Source organism: Miniopterus schreibersii (genome assembly GCF_964146895.1).
Source record: "Miniopterus schreibersii genome assembly, chromosome: 3".
NCBI lineage: Eukaryota > Metazoa > Chordata > Mammalia > Chiroptera > Miniopteridae > Miniopterus > Miniopterus schreibersii.
Genome location: NC_138103.1, coordinates 63,150,712 through 63,164,962, shown reverse-complemented (window position 1 = coordinate 63,164,962; position 14,251 = coordinate 63,150,712). Strand labels below are relative to the sequence as shown.

Here is a 14,251-nt window from a genome sequence, read left to right as displayed (position 1 = left end):
CCCAATTTTGCAAAGTAAGATCATATATATTAAATATGACTGCATTATAAAACATAAAAATATGGTTCCCTCTAGGTGATATGTGTGATTTTTTTTCCTATGTGTTTCACAAATATCCTAAATTGTTCAAAAAAGAATCAGTCATGGAAAGAGAACTTTTTGTTGTGTCCACCCTGAATTCTTTCCAAGAGTGGAAGCAACACGTGCTAAAATGAGGACCTAATATTTCCAACCACTATAAACAAAAAGCTATAGGGGAAAAGTTTGGTAACCATAAACACTTGACAGGGGCTTCAGTGAGGCCATATAGTATGTACTCTGTCTAGGAAAGAAGAGACAACACACATGCAGTAAGCACGAAACAATTCCAGGGCTTCAGAGGACCAAGTACTAGGTGGTGCACACAGGTTTATGTGCAAATTCTGAGAGAACTTTCAAAACAAAGGGAAGATCATTACTGAGTAAATGCTTCTTGAGGGTGACCTCAAAAGTAGAGATTTGGGCTTTATAAAGAAGGAAAGACAGACGTTTCAGGGAAATCCTTACTCTTATGTGGTGTGTAACTTTTAATCTTTAAAGAAGTCTTCATGGACTCTGTGTGTGTGTGTGCCTGCGTGTCTATTTTAAGCTACATCGAGAGGTGGTCAGTTGCCCTGATGAGGAAAACCCATTCTAGCTAACATTTAACATTAACTCACAGGCCACACTCAAAGTCTCCTGCATGGGCTTCAGGTACCTCTAACTGGGATGACCCCAGGTTTTGTTTACCAGTGAGAACTGCAAGAACTCTTGGCACATGGCAACTCCAAACCTCTGCATGAAGAGACCTGACCAAACTTTAACGTGGCCTCTAGCAGCCCAAGGCTACATCCCTGGTGTGACCCAGCTACCTTTTGCCTTTTGAGTTCTCATCTGGAGAAGCTCAGAGCTGTCAAAAGAAATTCACTATTTGTTCTAGTCAACAGTGAGATAGGCCTCCCTTTCTCAGAGAATTTGTTAAAAGGGGCTTACAATTTTGAATCCCTCCCTGTCCCTTTGACATGTATAAAATGTATTTCCTACAACGCAAAAGTGTCTTTCTCAGGGTCCTAAAAATCATGCCTTTGAAACGTAATCATCAAGGGGGCAGGACTTGTCTCCCAGTCTCTGTGGAAGGAGAGAATCCTAATTTGTCTGCTAGCAGACACAGCTGGCCTAATCATGGGTACACTGGCCAACCCTTTGTAACTTCGAACTTCCCTAACGCTACCTGGGCCCTCTTTAAAACTCTCGGTCACTTCTATGCAGATCAAAATGGAACTAGGCTTTCCCCCCTACTATCAGTGGTTACTGAGTAAAATCTGTTTTCAATGCTTTAACTAATGCCTGGCTTTATTTATCTTGGACAATGGGTAGTCCCAAGTGGCACTTGTGGCTTTGTTAATCAACATAACAGACATCAGAAATGGGCTTTCATTGGGGAAAATCTCAGTGATCAAGTAATACGATCCAGCTGGAAATACCTTGGCCTGGGCATTCCTGCCCTTACACAAACTGGCTACAAGGGCAGAGTGAGTCTTCACCCTGAGAACCGCACCACGGGCTCGATCCATCCATGTGGTCCTGCTGGTTTGGCAGTCTCAGTCAAGCTCTCCCTAATAGAATGTTGTCCCATCTGCCTCAGGTGAACACGCAAGTTTCCTGTGCACCAAGGAGAGCAAAGAGCTAGGGCTTAATGAGGTCTCAGATCGGGCTGCTGCCCGCCAATTATGTCCATGTGGCAGAATTTGGTCTGAGACCTGCTTTCTTTAAAACCTGGAGCAGGTCATGAGAAAGAAGCTAAACTGCATCCACACATAACTACTGGCAACCACCAATATCGAACAAAACAGCCTAATCAGTGTATTCAAAACTGACTTAGGTCCACTACAAGCAACAATAATGAGCTGGTGTTACTTGGCACCATTTATTCACATTGTAATAACAATCAGGATAGTAGTCAAGTGCTCCAACTGGAGTCAGGCAGACCAGGGTAAAGGCTTTGCTCTTCCACTAAAAATCAGTCAAGTTCATTTATTTGTCTCAGCAGCCTCAACTGCAAAAGGAGGCCAATTAGAACTTTACACCCCTTAGGGTTATTGTGAAGAATGAATGATGCAACGCAGATAAAAACAGACAGTATACTGCAGGAAAGAAATAAACTTAAAAGCTATTGTTCTTATTCTCATTACTGTTTACAGTTGCCTGGAGTAAATCCCACCAATTCAATTCTTGAATTGCCTAGGAAGGATTGTCTAGAGTTTCTTAATTACACCTCTCACCTCCCTCTGACAGTATGCACTGTCATTTTCTGTAGCTAGCTTCCCCCACACTTGCATCCCCCAATTACCCCATAATTTCCAAGAGAGCAAGGAAGGTCTTGGTTCAACATCCAGTTCCCAGAGGCCCATCAGGGTGCTGGGTACCCAGAAGGTGTTGAGTGACCTCTCTAATTTCTGCTTCTATTAGCATCCATTAGCCAAAAGCCTAATCAAATCCTAAGTATATATCAGAGTCAATGCAAAAACAAGATGAAAAATAAATAAATATATAAATAATAAAATAAGATAAGATGACCCTAAGACTATCCAGGTACAGGTGGATAATGGCCACTAACAAACTAAGATTTGAGGAGTTCCTTACTCTGTGCCAAACCCTGTACTAGAGATTACCATGTGTAATCCTCATAACCCTAGGAAGTATTATCACACCCATTCTACAGCTGAGGAAAACAGGTTAACAGAGAGTAAGTAACGTGTAGTCGTCACACTAGCCCTCATTGTCCAGACTTCCCAAATAAAACCCAGACCTGAGTCCAAAGCTCAGGCTCTTTTCTGGGTTACACATTGTTCCTGATGGTACTCAAAGTCCCCAAAATGTTTATCTCCAAATTCAAATTTCTCCCAATTAAAAATCTAACTGGTAACTTGGACATTTAATTTTTTTTGTTTTGGATATTTAATTTTTAATAGGCATCTCAAATGTAGCAGAGCCCTGGCCGGTGTGACTCAGTTGGTTGGCACACCGTCTGGTACACTGAAAGGTGGGGATTTTGATTCCCAGTCAGGGCACGTACCCAGGTTTCGGGTATGTACGGGAGGCAACTGATCAGTGTTTCTCTTTCTCTTTTCATCTCTAAAAAATCAATAAAAATTTTTTTTTAAATATAGCAAAGCCAAAAGAAAACTATGAGTTCTCCTTGCCAAATGTCGTCTTCCCTACCAGCCTCCTACCTCAACTCAATAAATGGCACCATCATTTATCCAGTTGCTCAGGCCAAAAACCCAATCTCTCAGTCCCACATCCCCCACTCCCCACCAACTGGAATGACTGCTAAGGGCAGCGATGTTTATCTGGCTCACTGCCCTATCTCTAGCTCCTGGCACATAGTTGGTACTGTCATATTGTGATATAAAAAGATACATATATTTTTGGTCTTCATCCCCCATATGGGAGGCCCAGGACTTGTGAATGGTGGCTGAAATAGAGGTAGGGGGGTAGAAGGGTCCAGTCCTGTGGGACTAAGCCCTTAACCTGTGGGATACTAACTCCTAACTCCAGGTGGTTAGTGTCAGAACTGAACTGAATTGTTGGACATCCAGTTGGTGTCCAGAGAGTTGGGTAATTGGTTGGCTAGGGTGGGAGGGGACCCCATACCTTTATTGATTGATTTTTACTGATTTTTAGAGAGAGAAAACATCGATCATTTGCCTCCCACACGCACCCAGACTGGGCATGGAACCTGCAACCTGGGTATGTTCCCTGACTGGGAGTCAAACTGCCACCTTTTGCTGTACTCAACAGGACAATGCTTTAACCAGCCCCATACATTTGACGTCAGAAGTGCTGAGAGTAAAAACAGTTCATAGGTACTCAAACAACTTAGTTTCTGCCGGTCTCTGAGTTTTTTAAAGTAAGTTTATCAGCCCCTCCATATGAATGAAGTCATAGTGTCATCAGCCCTTCGCTGCCGTGAGACCCACCAGTGATGTCTCAAGCAGTCTCGAGAAAGCAGAAGGTAACTTTTCTGCAATGAACGGCCAGGATTGGGTTCTTTCCAAAGTCCTGACGGGGATTTTAGAAACAAGTCATTACATCCTGCCAAAATACTAGCTATACCAACAATTCTTTTACAAGACCCACTAGAGTACTGGTGATAATGTTCAGAGCCCTAAATTAGCTACTTCTGGAGTGACAGAAAGCCTCACCAGGCTTTCAAAGAACTGGAGGAGATGCCCCAAAATATCTGTAACATAATTACTACTAATGAAAAGTGCTGGATCAAATTGGAAAGTATCTCAAAACAAAAATAAAAGACTTGCAAAGCTTTCTTGAGATTCAGGACATTCAGAAAATAGCCTTTTCAGTTCCACATTGGTCTCAGAAGCCCTGTGAAGGTGGGAAGCATTCTCTCTCCTTGTCTGACTCAGGGCAAGTCATTACACCTCATGTTAAAAACCTCAATTTTCTCATCTCTGAAATGGCCAGCTTGAATGCATGCCAAGTACAGTATGAGGCCTCCAAAACCAAGCAGTAACCCCACGCGGCCACTCCAAGGAGGCCGGGTTATCTGCAGGTTATGTGCCAGTACAGTACAATCGGAAGGTGTCAGAAACCTGTAACAACTGAACCTCTCCGTCACTCAGGAGCCGGCCTCGGCTGTCAAAGGCTGAATGTACTAGGAAGTAAGAACATCTCTGACCCTGAATGCCCCTGGAGTTAGATCCATTTGTGGAAACACACCGCGCCGATAATCAGTACGGACAGGGAGGAGGGAGGTCCACGTCTGGAAGGCTTTATCTATTTCGCTTTTTCTAACTCTGCAGGAATGAGTGAGAAGTTAACACTGAAAGGTTAAAACCTACTTAATTCTGCCGTGATGCACTACGCATCGGTAGAAGACGCCTATCCCAAACGGGTATATGTATTTTAAGACACCATGAGTTGAACAGACGAGTTACAGAACAGGCTCGGGCAAGTTCGGTTTACCCCGGGAGGCGGCTGGCGCTCTGGGGCAGCCGCGTTCGCGCCCCGCCAGGGCTGGGTCGGGCAGCGCAGGAAGCGGGGCTTAGCCTTCCCTGCGCCTAACCGGGGCACTGCAGTTTGGAAACCAGGCTTCGAGAGGATCCCGAAGGTATGGAGCCAATGCTCTAGCCTTGGGAGATGCCAAAAGCCACCTGCTTGGGCCACAAGACCCGAGTTTTGTTCAGGGCATGGGAAAGGAGACGTTGCCCAAACCCACGTCTTCCCCTGGATTCCTCCGGTGGACAGAGCCGGGCGGGCTCCGGAACTCAGCGCCGCACACTCGCGTCCTGGGAGGAGACCGCACGCTCCAGGAGCCATCGGGGTCCTCCACCCACGTCCCGCCCACCCCGCCCCAGCGAAATCCCGAAGGCCGGACGGGAAGACCTCGGGGTAGCCTCTCGGGCTTCCCCCCGTCCCCGCCCGCCCGCCGGGCGGCACTGGATTTCCCCGACCGCCGAGCGCAGCGCTCAGGCCCGAGGCAGTAACCCAGGCGGCGCGGCTCTGCCCCGAGCGAGCCGCCACCCGCGCCGTGTTCCACCGCGGAGCTGGGGCGCACGCTCGGGAAGGCCCGCCCGGTGCCTGACCCGCCCGCCCCGCCGCCCGGCGTCGGCCCCAGGTGGCACCAGCCCCGCTCACCTGGCCCGCACAGCACTGCGCCGACATCGCGGCGGCCGAGGACCAGGGGCGCCCTCGCTGGCGCCCAGCTCCCTCCGACTCTCCCGGCTCCCGCCGGCCTCGAGCGCCCCTCTCCGCACCGGCTCAGACCGCCACAGGTAGCGCCCCAGCCGCGCGCTAGGTCCCACCGCCCGGGTGAAAACAACCCCAGCCAAACCCGCCGGGCCGCCCCCTCCCCGCCGGCCCCGCCCCCGGCCCGGGGCCCCGCCCCCGCTGGCCCCGCCCCGCCCCTTCCCCGGCGTCGGGCGGCGGAGCAGGCTCTGCCCCGCGGAGCACTTCCGCTGGCGTCAGGCGGCGGGCGGCGGGCGGCGGCGACCACTTCCCGGTGCGGCGAGGGCTCCGAAGCCCGCCCACGGAGGGCCCGGCCGGGCCGTGCGCCCCTGGCTCCCGGGCTCCGCGGGAACGCTGGCTGCGGCTCCGACCAAGCGCGGAGCCTTCAGCGCAGAGATCCCCGGATGTCCCGAACTCGACCGCGCCGTGCGGACCGTCGGGGCGGGTCTGCGCTCTGCCATCCGCGGGGTCCCTGCCCCTGAGGTCCCTCTTCCTTCCTCGCCTGCCAAGAAAACATACCAACTTTTGGGAAAGTTGTCTCTGCCCAGGCTTCCTTGGGCCCCTGGGCACTAGGCTGCTCTGCCCCGACTTCCCCGGCACTTTGGGGGATCCGGTGAGAGACCCTTGCCCTCATCCGTCGATGAATCTATTTTACAGCCACTCCTCCCCGGTCCTCCGGAGAGCGCATCCTCGCCCAGGGACTCAGTCTGCATCCCTGCTTTCTCTCACCTGACCTCACTAAAAAGAGGGTCCCCAGTGGTTGCTTGTTGGATTCAGAAAGCAGAGAGGGGTGCCCCCGGTTTTTCTCCCTACCCAAATCCGCTCTCCTCACAGCCACTTCCCCAAGTAGGAACTTTGCCCCGAGCCCTTTTGTTACCCCTTGAATTCTCAGCTTAGGGCGTTCTATTAAAGAACTAGGCATGGTTGTGGTTAGGTAGTTTTATTTACTTGGCAGCAAGCAAGGGAGATAAGGAATTCACATCCAAAGCTCTGTCTGCTGTCTCCCCAAAGGGAGGCTTAGCCATTGCTTATTTACACTATTTGGTTAATTACATGTTGATTTCTTCTTTGCAACTGACTTATCCTGTTGGGTTCCTATCTAGTTCATCCTGTTAAAGCTGCTTCTGCAAAATACTGTGCTATACATTCAACAAGAATAGCATTCATTAAGAACTGCCCAGACCTTGAGACCCTTATCCTATCTAGCTAACACTTTTAAAATCAGCATTACTGTACCTACTCACTTTAGAAATGAGGGAGCTGAAGCCCAGACATGTTAAATAACTTGCCCAAAGTTTCACAGCAAAGCTGAAGGAGCAAAACTGGGACTGGAATCAGAATCCACCTGTTTGATCTCCTGGCACATGACTCAAGGCTTGACCTTGAGTGGCTTCCAGATGGGGCCTTTGGCAAGGGAGTGACTGGTTGGGCAGTTTAGGAGGTGGAGACTAAGGAAAGGCTATTAGAGGAAGAGAAATATTAGAGCAGGCCCTACTCAGAGCCATAGAGAATAAAGAAGAGAGTTGGCTCTAAAAAATTATTTAATAATCAAGTTTAAAAAAAATTAATAAAAATTTTAAAAATTGTAAACAGCATAAACAATATCAGGCCAGTGTAACAATTCTGCATGGTGGCCAGCCTGTGACTCAAGAAAAGCCAAACATCTCACCAGGACTTCAATGAGCTCTGCTGTTGGCTGCAGCAGTCACTTTGGCCCCACTTCTCACCTGGGGAGACTAACTGAGCGCCTAGAGTTCCTGCCCCGTGGGAAGAGCCAGGCAACCTCCGGGAGATGAAACCGACATATGTTTGAGCAGGCTGGGGCTCTGACGCCTCTTAGCCTTTGATGGAAATGTGTTCAGGAAGTCGGAGAACCCTTACAGGGAACACTGGGCAAGAGGCAGAGCTCGTGGTAGTATTCAGGCCTCCTGACCCTGAATCCTGTGCTCTTTTGGCCAAATCGATGCCAACATAGAATTCTGTGACCTTATCAATGTCAGCCTTGCAGAAAGAGAGAACACAAGTCTTAAAAACCTGCTGAGCCCGGCCGGGCGTGGCTCAGCAATTGAGCGTCGACCTGGGATCCAGGCAATCGGGGTTCGATTCCCGGTCACGGCACATGCCCGGGGTGCGGGCTCGATCAGTGACTCATCATTGATGTTTCTATCTCTCTCTCTCCCTCTCCTTTCCTCTCTCTGAAGTCAATAAAGATATTTTTTTTTAAAAAAAACTGCTGATTTGCAGTGTCCCCCAAGGTATAAGAGAAGCAGTAATGCAACCTGCTGGTGTGGTTCAGTGGTTAGGGTGTCGGCCTGCGCAATGAAGGGTCGCTGGTTCCATTCCCAGTCAAGGTTACGTGCCTGGGTTGCAGGTTCGATCCCCAGCCCCACTGATGCATGTGCCAGAGGCAACCAATCTATGTGTCTCTCTCACATCAATCTCCCATGCTCTCTCTCTCCACTCCCCTTCCACTCTAAAAAAATCAATGGAAAAAGTATCTTCAGGTCAGAATTAACAAAAGAAAAATTTTTTAAAAATGCAGTAATGGAAGCCTGAACTTTACAAGCCAGGAGCTTGCAAATTTACCTCTACCAGGAACTGGCTGGGCAACCTCTGAGCCTCAGTTTTATCTTCTGCGAAAAGGAGCTGATAATACATTCTCCAATGATTAGATAAACTCACCCCTACAAACCATGCAGTACAAGGCCTTGCCTTCTTAAGCACGACTAAATTAGTAGCCCTGACTGGTACTAATAAGCAGGTTTAAAAGATGTTAAATAATCTGTGCAGATTGATTCCCCTCTCCCTGCTGGAAGATCTCAAAGGAATGTGGCCTTATCTGGAGGTTCAACTGCCTTCGTGGCTCTGAGGGCTGTGCAGTTACTATTTAAGATTGGTAGCATCCTTTGCATCTGTGATAACAAGCTATACAGGTAATGTCAACAGACTTAACATAAAACAATGGCACCTTAATTTTAAGTACTCTGCAGATGTTTTCAAGTAAGCCCGTTGTACGCAGTGTTCCTAAGATGCAGGTAGTTTCACAGTCCATCTCTTTTGATGTAGATTTTTCAGGAACAAGCAATAAGAGACCTGTTTTAATAAGACTGTAGCTCTTGGCAGACCATGTGAAATATTTCCCCCACAAAAATGTTCTTAAGTTAACTGAATTAGCTCCTTTCATACAATATAATTATATATGTGTATATAACAAATTATAAGTAACCATCTTATAATTTGCTATTTTCCCTCCTGAATTTGAAGATTTTTTTTTAGTTTTCCCTTTTTAGGAAGCAGAGTTCAATGTTGAGTTTACAACACCACACCTGAACTAAAAACAACAGCGGTATATATATGTTATTAAAGAAAAAAGCATAACTATAGATATGCACTTTTCTTTTTTTTAACTTTAATGAATTTAGAAAACTTCATTACAAATTTAATTTCCAGTTCAAGATTGGCTTACAAGCATATAAAATTAATTATTCTACCTCCCTCAGACCTCAACTTTGAAAAAAGCCTAGTGATGTGTTCTGCTGGGTTTTAAATATATAAGAATAAATTTCTCTAATATTCACTTATAAAGTCTCTAGAGACCTCAGTCTAGGAGTGGAAGTTTAATTAATTTCAATTACAAGTAAAGTATTCATTTAGAAACAAATAGCTATAAATTTGGGGTCCCAGGCAAAAAATAATCAGAGCCCTATAGTGAGTGCCCCCACCCCACTCCTGCTGGTAACTGAATTCTCCTTTATTTCTATTAAATTAATACATACACAATGTTTTTTAAATATCAAAAACCTTACAAAATATAAAATGAAAAATAGCATTTCCCTTCTCCATAACGTACCTTACAGTCCCCTCCTCAAAGGCAACTATTATCAATTATTTCTGCAGTTTTCCACTCACATTTTCAAATAATATTCCTACACTGTTATTTCCTGATCTGTTGACTATATTTATTGTGTATTATCTTTTATTTTATATTGACTTGAGAGAGGGAGGGAGGGAGAAAGGGAAAGAGGGAGAGAAATATCAATTTGTTGTTCCACTTATTTAGGCATTCATTGGTTGATTCTGGTATGTGCCCGACTGGGGATTGAACCCACAACCTTGGCATATTGGCGCGACACTCTAACCAACTGAGCTACCCAGCAGCTGGGGCCTATTGTGTGTTATCTTTTAGGTTATGCTCCATGTGGACTAAAAGCTTAACCCACTGAGCACTCCCATCTGCCATCTTGCCAATCTAATTATATCACATTTTTCATAAAATTAACAGTCAACATTTATGTAATTATGGCCATGAGAGCATTTCTTTCGTAACAGCTTTTTATTTTTCAATACTATCCCCTTTTCCTGGAGAGGCGGTATATTCTAGTGGTTAGGGGTAGAGACCCTGGAGCCAGACCCTGGGAGCAGATCTTTGCTTTGCTACTCATTAGCTCTGTGATTTTGAGGATGTGACTTTCTCTCTCTACACTTCAGTTTCCTCCTCTATAAAATGAGGAGGATTAGCAAATGATATACATGTGAAAGCATTTAGAACAGCACCTAACATGTATTAAGTGTTTGATGTTATATTCTATTTGCATGGTTAGCTAATCTTGCTTTTTCTCCATTTGTCCATCTGCCTGTGATAATTCTTCTTCCCAGATACTCAGCCTTGTCAGATAATCTATCAGTTCCATTTTCCCAAGAGCCCTCTCCCTCCCAGAGCTCCGCAAACTGCTCCAGTCTGCATCCCTCTGCGCCACTGCCACCCGGCAGGCGCCCTGCCACTCTCCTCTGCTGGGTATCTGGCTTTCTGGAGCCCTCCTTCTCTCTTTACGCCTCAGAAGCTTCCGGGGCCAGGGCCCCTGCTTTTAACTCTATATATGTTGTACCCGACCTTCCCGAGACTAATTCACACAGAGACCAAATTGACCGTTTGGAGATTTTATTAGCCGGGCACTGTGAGGGGGCTCCTGCCCAAAATAAAACTCACAGCCCCGAACAGCCTTCGCAGGGAGAATATAAAGGCAAAAACCATCTCCTGGTTGGGGAGGGGAGCAGGTGGGGACTAGCGAAGCGGCAGACAGAAGCTAAGTTAAGCATCAGTTAACCTCCGGTTAGCTATTCCCTGGAATTTTGTGGGTGGAAATCTGTTACAAAGAGCCAGGGGAGGGGAAGAGGGGAAGAGGTCATTGTTTTCTACCAAATTTTGTTGCTCTTGGTTATCTTCAAAGTAGCCATTGTAAGGGTAGAAAATGGGAGCGCTAAGATGGGAGTCCTATACTTCATATTGACTTTGGCCTTCCTTGAGATGCCCAACTTAAAAAATATTCGTCTTCCTTTATAACACTAATCCTTCCATTGTGCCCTCAACCTATGTCTAATTCCATTACCTCCTGTTGCCTCAATTTTCTGTCTCCCAAGCATTTTCAATCCTTCCTTTTAAAGGGAAGGGGGAAATTTTCCCTCTTAGCTTTTCTGGCTGGTCTAATCAGCAAATTGGCATGAGACAGAGTAACAGGAGAATTTATTATGTACATAAGCGGTTCCATGAGAACATGGGACCCAAAGACAAACAGGGCAGTTGAAGCTTATGTGCCATCTTGAGCTAAAAAGAAAGTGGAGGGGGGGCGGGGGGCGGGGACTTCAAAGGGAAAGTAGGCAATTCACAGATGTGTGAGAAGGAGCGACTATTTGGTAAACAAATTCTTGCTGGGCCACACGTAGTTCATATTGTGCTAAGGTGATAGCTCCCTTCCTAGAGGAGATTTTTCTATCTTAATTCCTTTAGACAGGTAAGGTGGAACTAAAAGGCTCTTCTTGAGTCTCTTGTTTCTTAAAAATAACAAGCTTAGAATAATATCCTAAAAAGATATATTTTGAATGGCGAACTTGGCTCCTCCTCACTTTCTATTGAATCATTTTCAAGCTACAAACACAGTCAAATTTCTCCTAAATTAAACAACAAATGACAACCTCTCTTTGACTCAGCTATCAGCCTTTCCCCCTTTCTTTCTCTTAAAACTTCTGAAAACAAAGGTTGGTGCTTCACTCTCCAGAACCCTCTCTGTCTGCTTTCTGTCCCTCCAGGCTGCGGGAGCTGCGGCACGCAGGCCACTTCCCCCCACCCCACCCCCTCTTGCTTTGGACTGGAGGAATGACTCTTCCTTAAAATGCTTTTCTTTCTATCGCTTTATCCAAAGGGAGAAAGAAAACTGAACTCCACTAATTCCTATTGAGAGAAAAGTTTTTTTAATATACTTTTATTTGTCCAAATTCATATAATGGCTGCCAATAAGTTAATAATGTGTTACCTGGTAAGATTTTTAGAGAAGATGCTTTAGGAAACCAGAGAAATCTTTTGTAATGATCATGATCACCAGTTATCTATCTTTCTTTCTCCCTCCCCCCCTCCCCCTCCCCCCTCCCCCTCCCTCTCCCTCTCCCTTCCTTTTTAGAGGATGTTTATTAAAGCTGGGGACAGTGAAACAAGGAAGGGCCTAGGATAGAAGAAGCGACAGGAGAGGGACTACGTGGGGAAATTGGCCTAGGCTGGGCTGCTCATTAAGAAGGTAGAGAAAAAAAGGGGGCCTCGGGGACAGGGTCAGGGTTAGCCTGGGACGAGATGCTGCTGTCCATTGCTCCCTGGTTGCAAGCCTCATGGGGTCCCTTAGAGTGTAGAAGATGCGTGCCTGTGGGGGAAGGGGAGGGGAAAGGGAAAGGAACTTATTGGCATGTTCCCAGGAGGGTGATCGCACCACCAGTTATTTTTTAAATCCAAAAAGCTAATGATTCTTCAGCACTCAAATGGTGCTTTAAGAGTTTTGCTTCAGTATTTTAAAGATCCTCCCTTTAATTCATTTCACATTATTAATTTGCTCGTCAAATCCTTTGAGTATCGATAATACTGAAGGGGCCAAAGGTTTGCCGCCCTGAAACTGCTTTTTTGGGATATTGATTTTAAGCTGTTTATTAAGAAACAAGAGTCAAAAAGAACCTTTGATTCTCTGCCTTTTCCTGCCCAAGAGATTCAACCAGAGAGAAACCTGCTTCAGGAAGATCTTAGAATGCCACTTTAGCCTAATTTAAATTAAGAATGGTAAATAAGAGGGCTACAGCAGGTAGCTAGATACGCTCGTTAGCTAGATATGCTGTGTCCCATTGTTTTTGAGCCACCTGCCAAGGCTTTTCCTGCCATGTGTGTTCCACCCTTTCTCAACTACCTGTAAATCACCCACTCTAACTTCTGAAATCTCACCCTGTTCTACCTTTCTCCTCTGTCCAAAACTGTCTTATATACCCAATGTTGCCTCACTGTCCTTGGAACTTTCATGGAATTATCATGCTTACTTGAATTCCTCATGGGCAATATTAAACTCTGATTTTCTTCTGTTAATCTGTCTTTGTTAATTTGGTTATTAGCCCAGCCTAGAAGAATTTAGGAGGAAAAGTATTAATATTTTTAGCCCCCATAATACAAAGGTAAACACTCGTTTATAACACCCCAGGGAACCTAAATTCCAAATTAATGAAGAGGCTAGAGGGTTGTTCAACAGATTTTCACCATCAGTCAACCCTTCTGGGATCAAATTAAATTTTTTTAAATCCTCTTGGATTAGGGGCCTAGTTTTAGAATCAATGGATATATATATTCTCCATAAGAATATATAAAATTGATATTAAGATATATATTTTCCCCCTCCACCCCTATCCTGGGTTGTATTACTCAGATTTTGAGTTAACCTTTCTGTTAAAAAAAACTCAGTGGGAATGTTTAGAAAAGTTTTGCCTCTTTAATTAAAATATGCAATAGTCTTTGAGTAGATTTTTTTAAATCTCCATTTTCTTCTCTTAGAAATAAATATTTGGGTAAATCAGGCAAATAATCATTAGTGACTATTCAACTCTATTATGAACTTTTAAAAAACATTTCTGAAAACAGTTCATTTCTGTTCTTTCTGCATACCAAAGAAAATTATTCTGACTTCAGTTTTAAAATTCAATCCAAAAAATTTTTCATACCTTGATCTGAAGTAAACACATTCAGAAAGGCTTGAGGTTGAAAAGGGGGAGGAAGAAAGACAAAAGAGAACAGACGCCCTTTTCAGTTTTCCTGGTTAATCCATTTTAATTAATTTCCTGAGGGGAAACACAAGAGGTGAGCCTATTCAAATAGGAGCATTTTGTGTTGTCTTATATTTTTAATGTGTATGCAGAGACTTCTGTAGTTTTCTTTTAAATTCATTTTATACGGTGCATCGTTTGAAGTAAGCTCTGTATAAAGGTGATTGGTTTTTTGATTGGGGTGGATGCAGGGTGGAGGAGATCAATGGGGGAAAAACGGGGACATCTCTAATACTTTCAACAATAAAGATAAATTTAAAAAAAGATAAATTAAAAAAAAAAAAAGGTGATTGGTTTCAAAAGAACCACAGCCAGTTAACTGCCTGCGAAACCATACGCGTTGATGAAAGTCAATAAAAAGCTT

The 14,251-nt window shown here is 45.2% G+C and overlaps 1 protein-coding gene across 1 annotated transcript in view; it reads right to left on the bottom strand.

Moving 5' to 3' along the window:
* Positions 1-5,924, bottom strand: part of SERINC5 (serine incorporator 5) — a 90,257-nt gene extending 84,333 nt beyond the window's left edge. The window contains exon 1 of the mRNA XM_081133659.1: positions 5,680-5,924. Coding sequence (XP_080989785.1) covers positions 5,680-5,706 — 27 coding nt within the window. The 5' untranslated portion in view covers positions 5,707-5,924. The remainder of the gene's footprint in view (positions 1-5,679) is intronic.
* Positions 5,925-14,251: the final 8,327 nt, after the last annotated feature.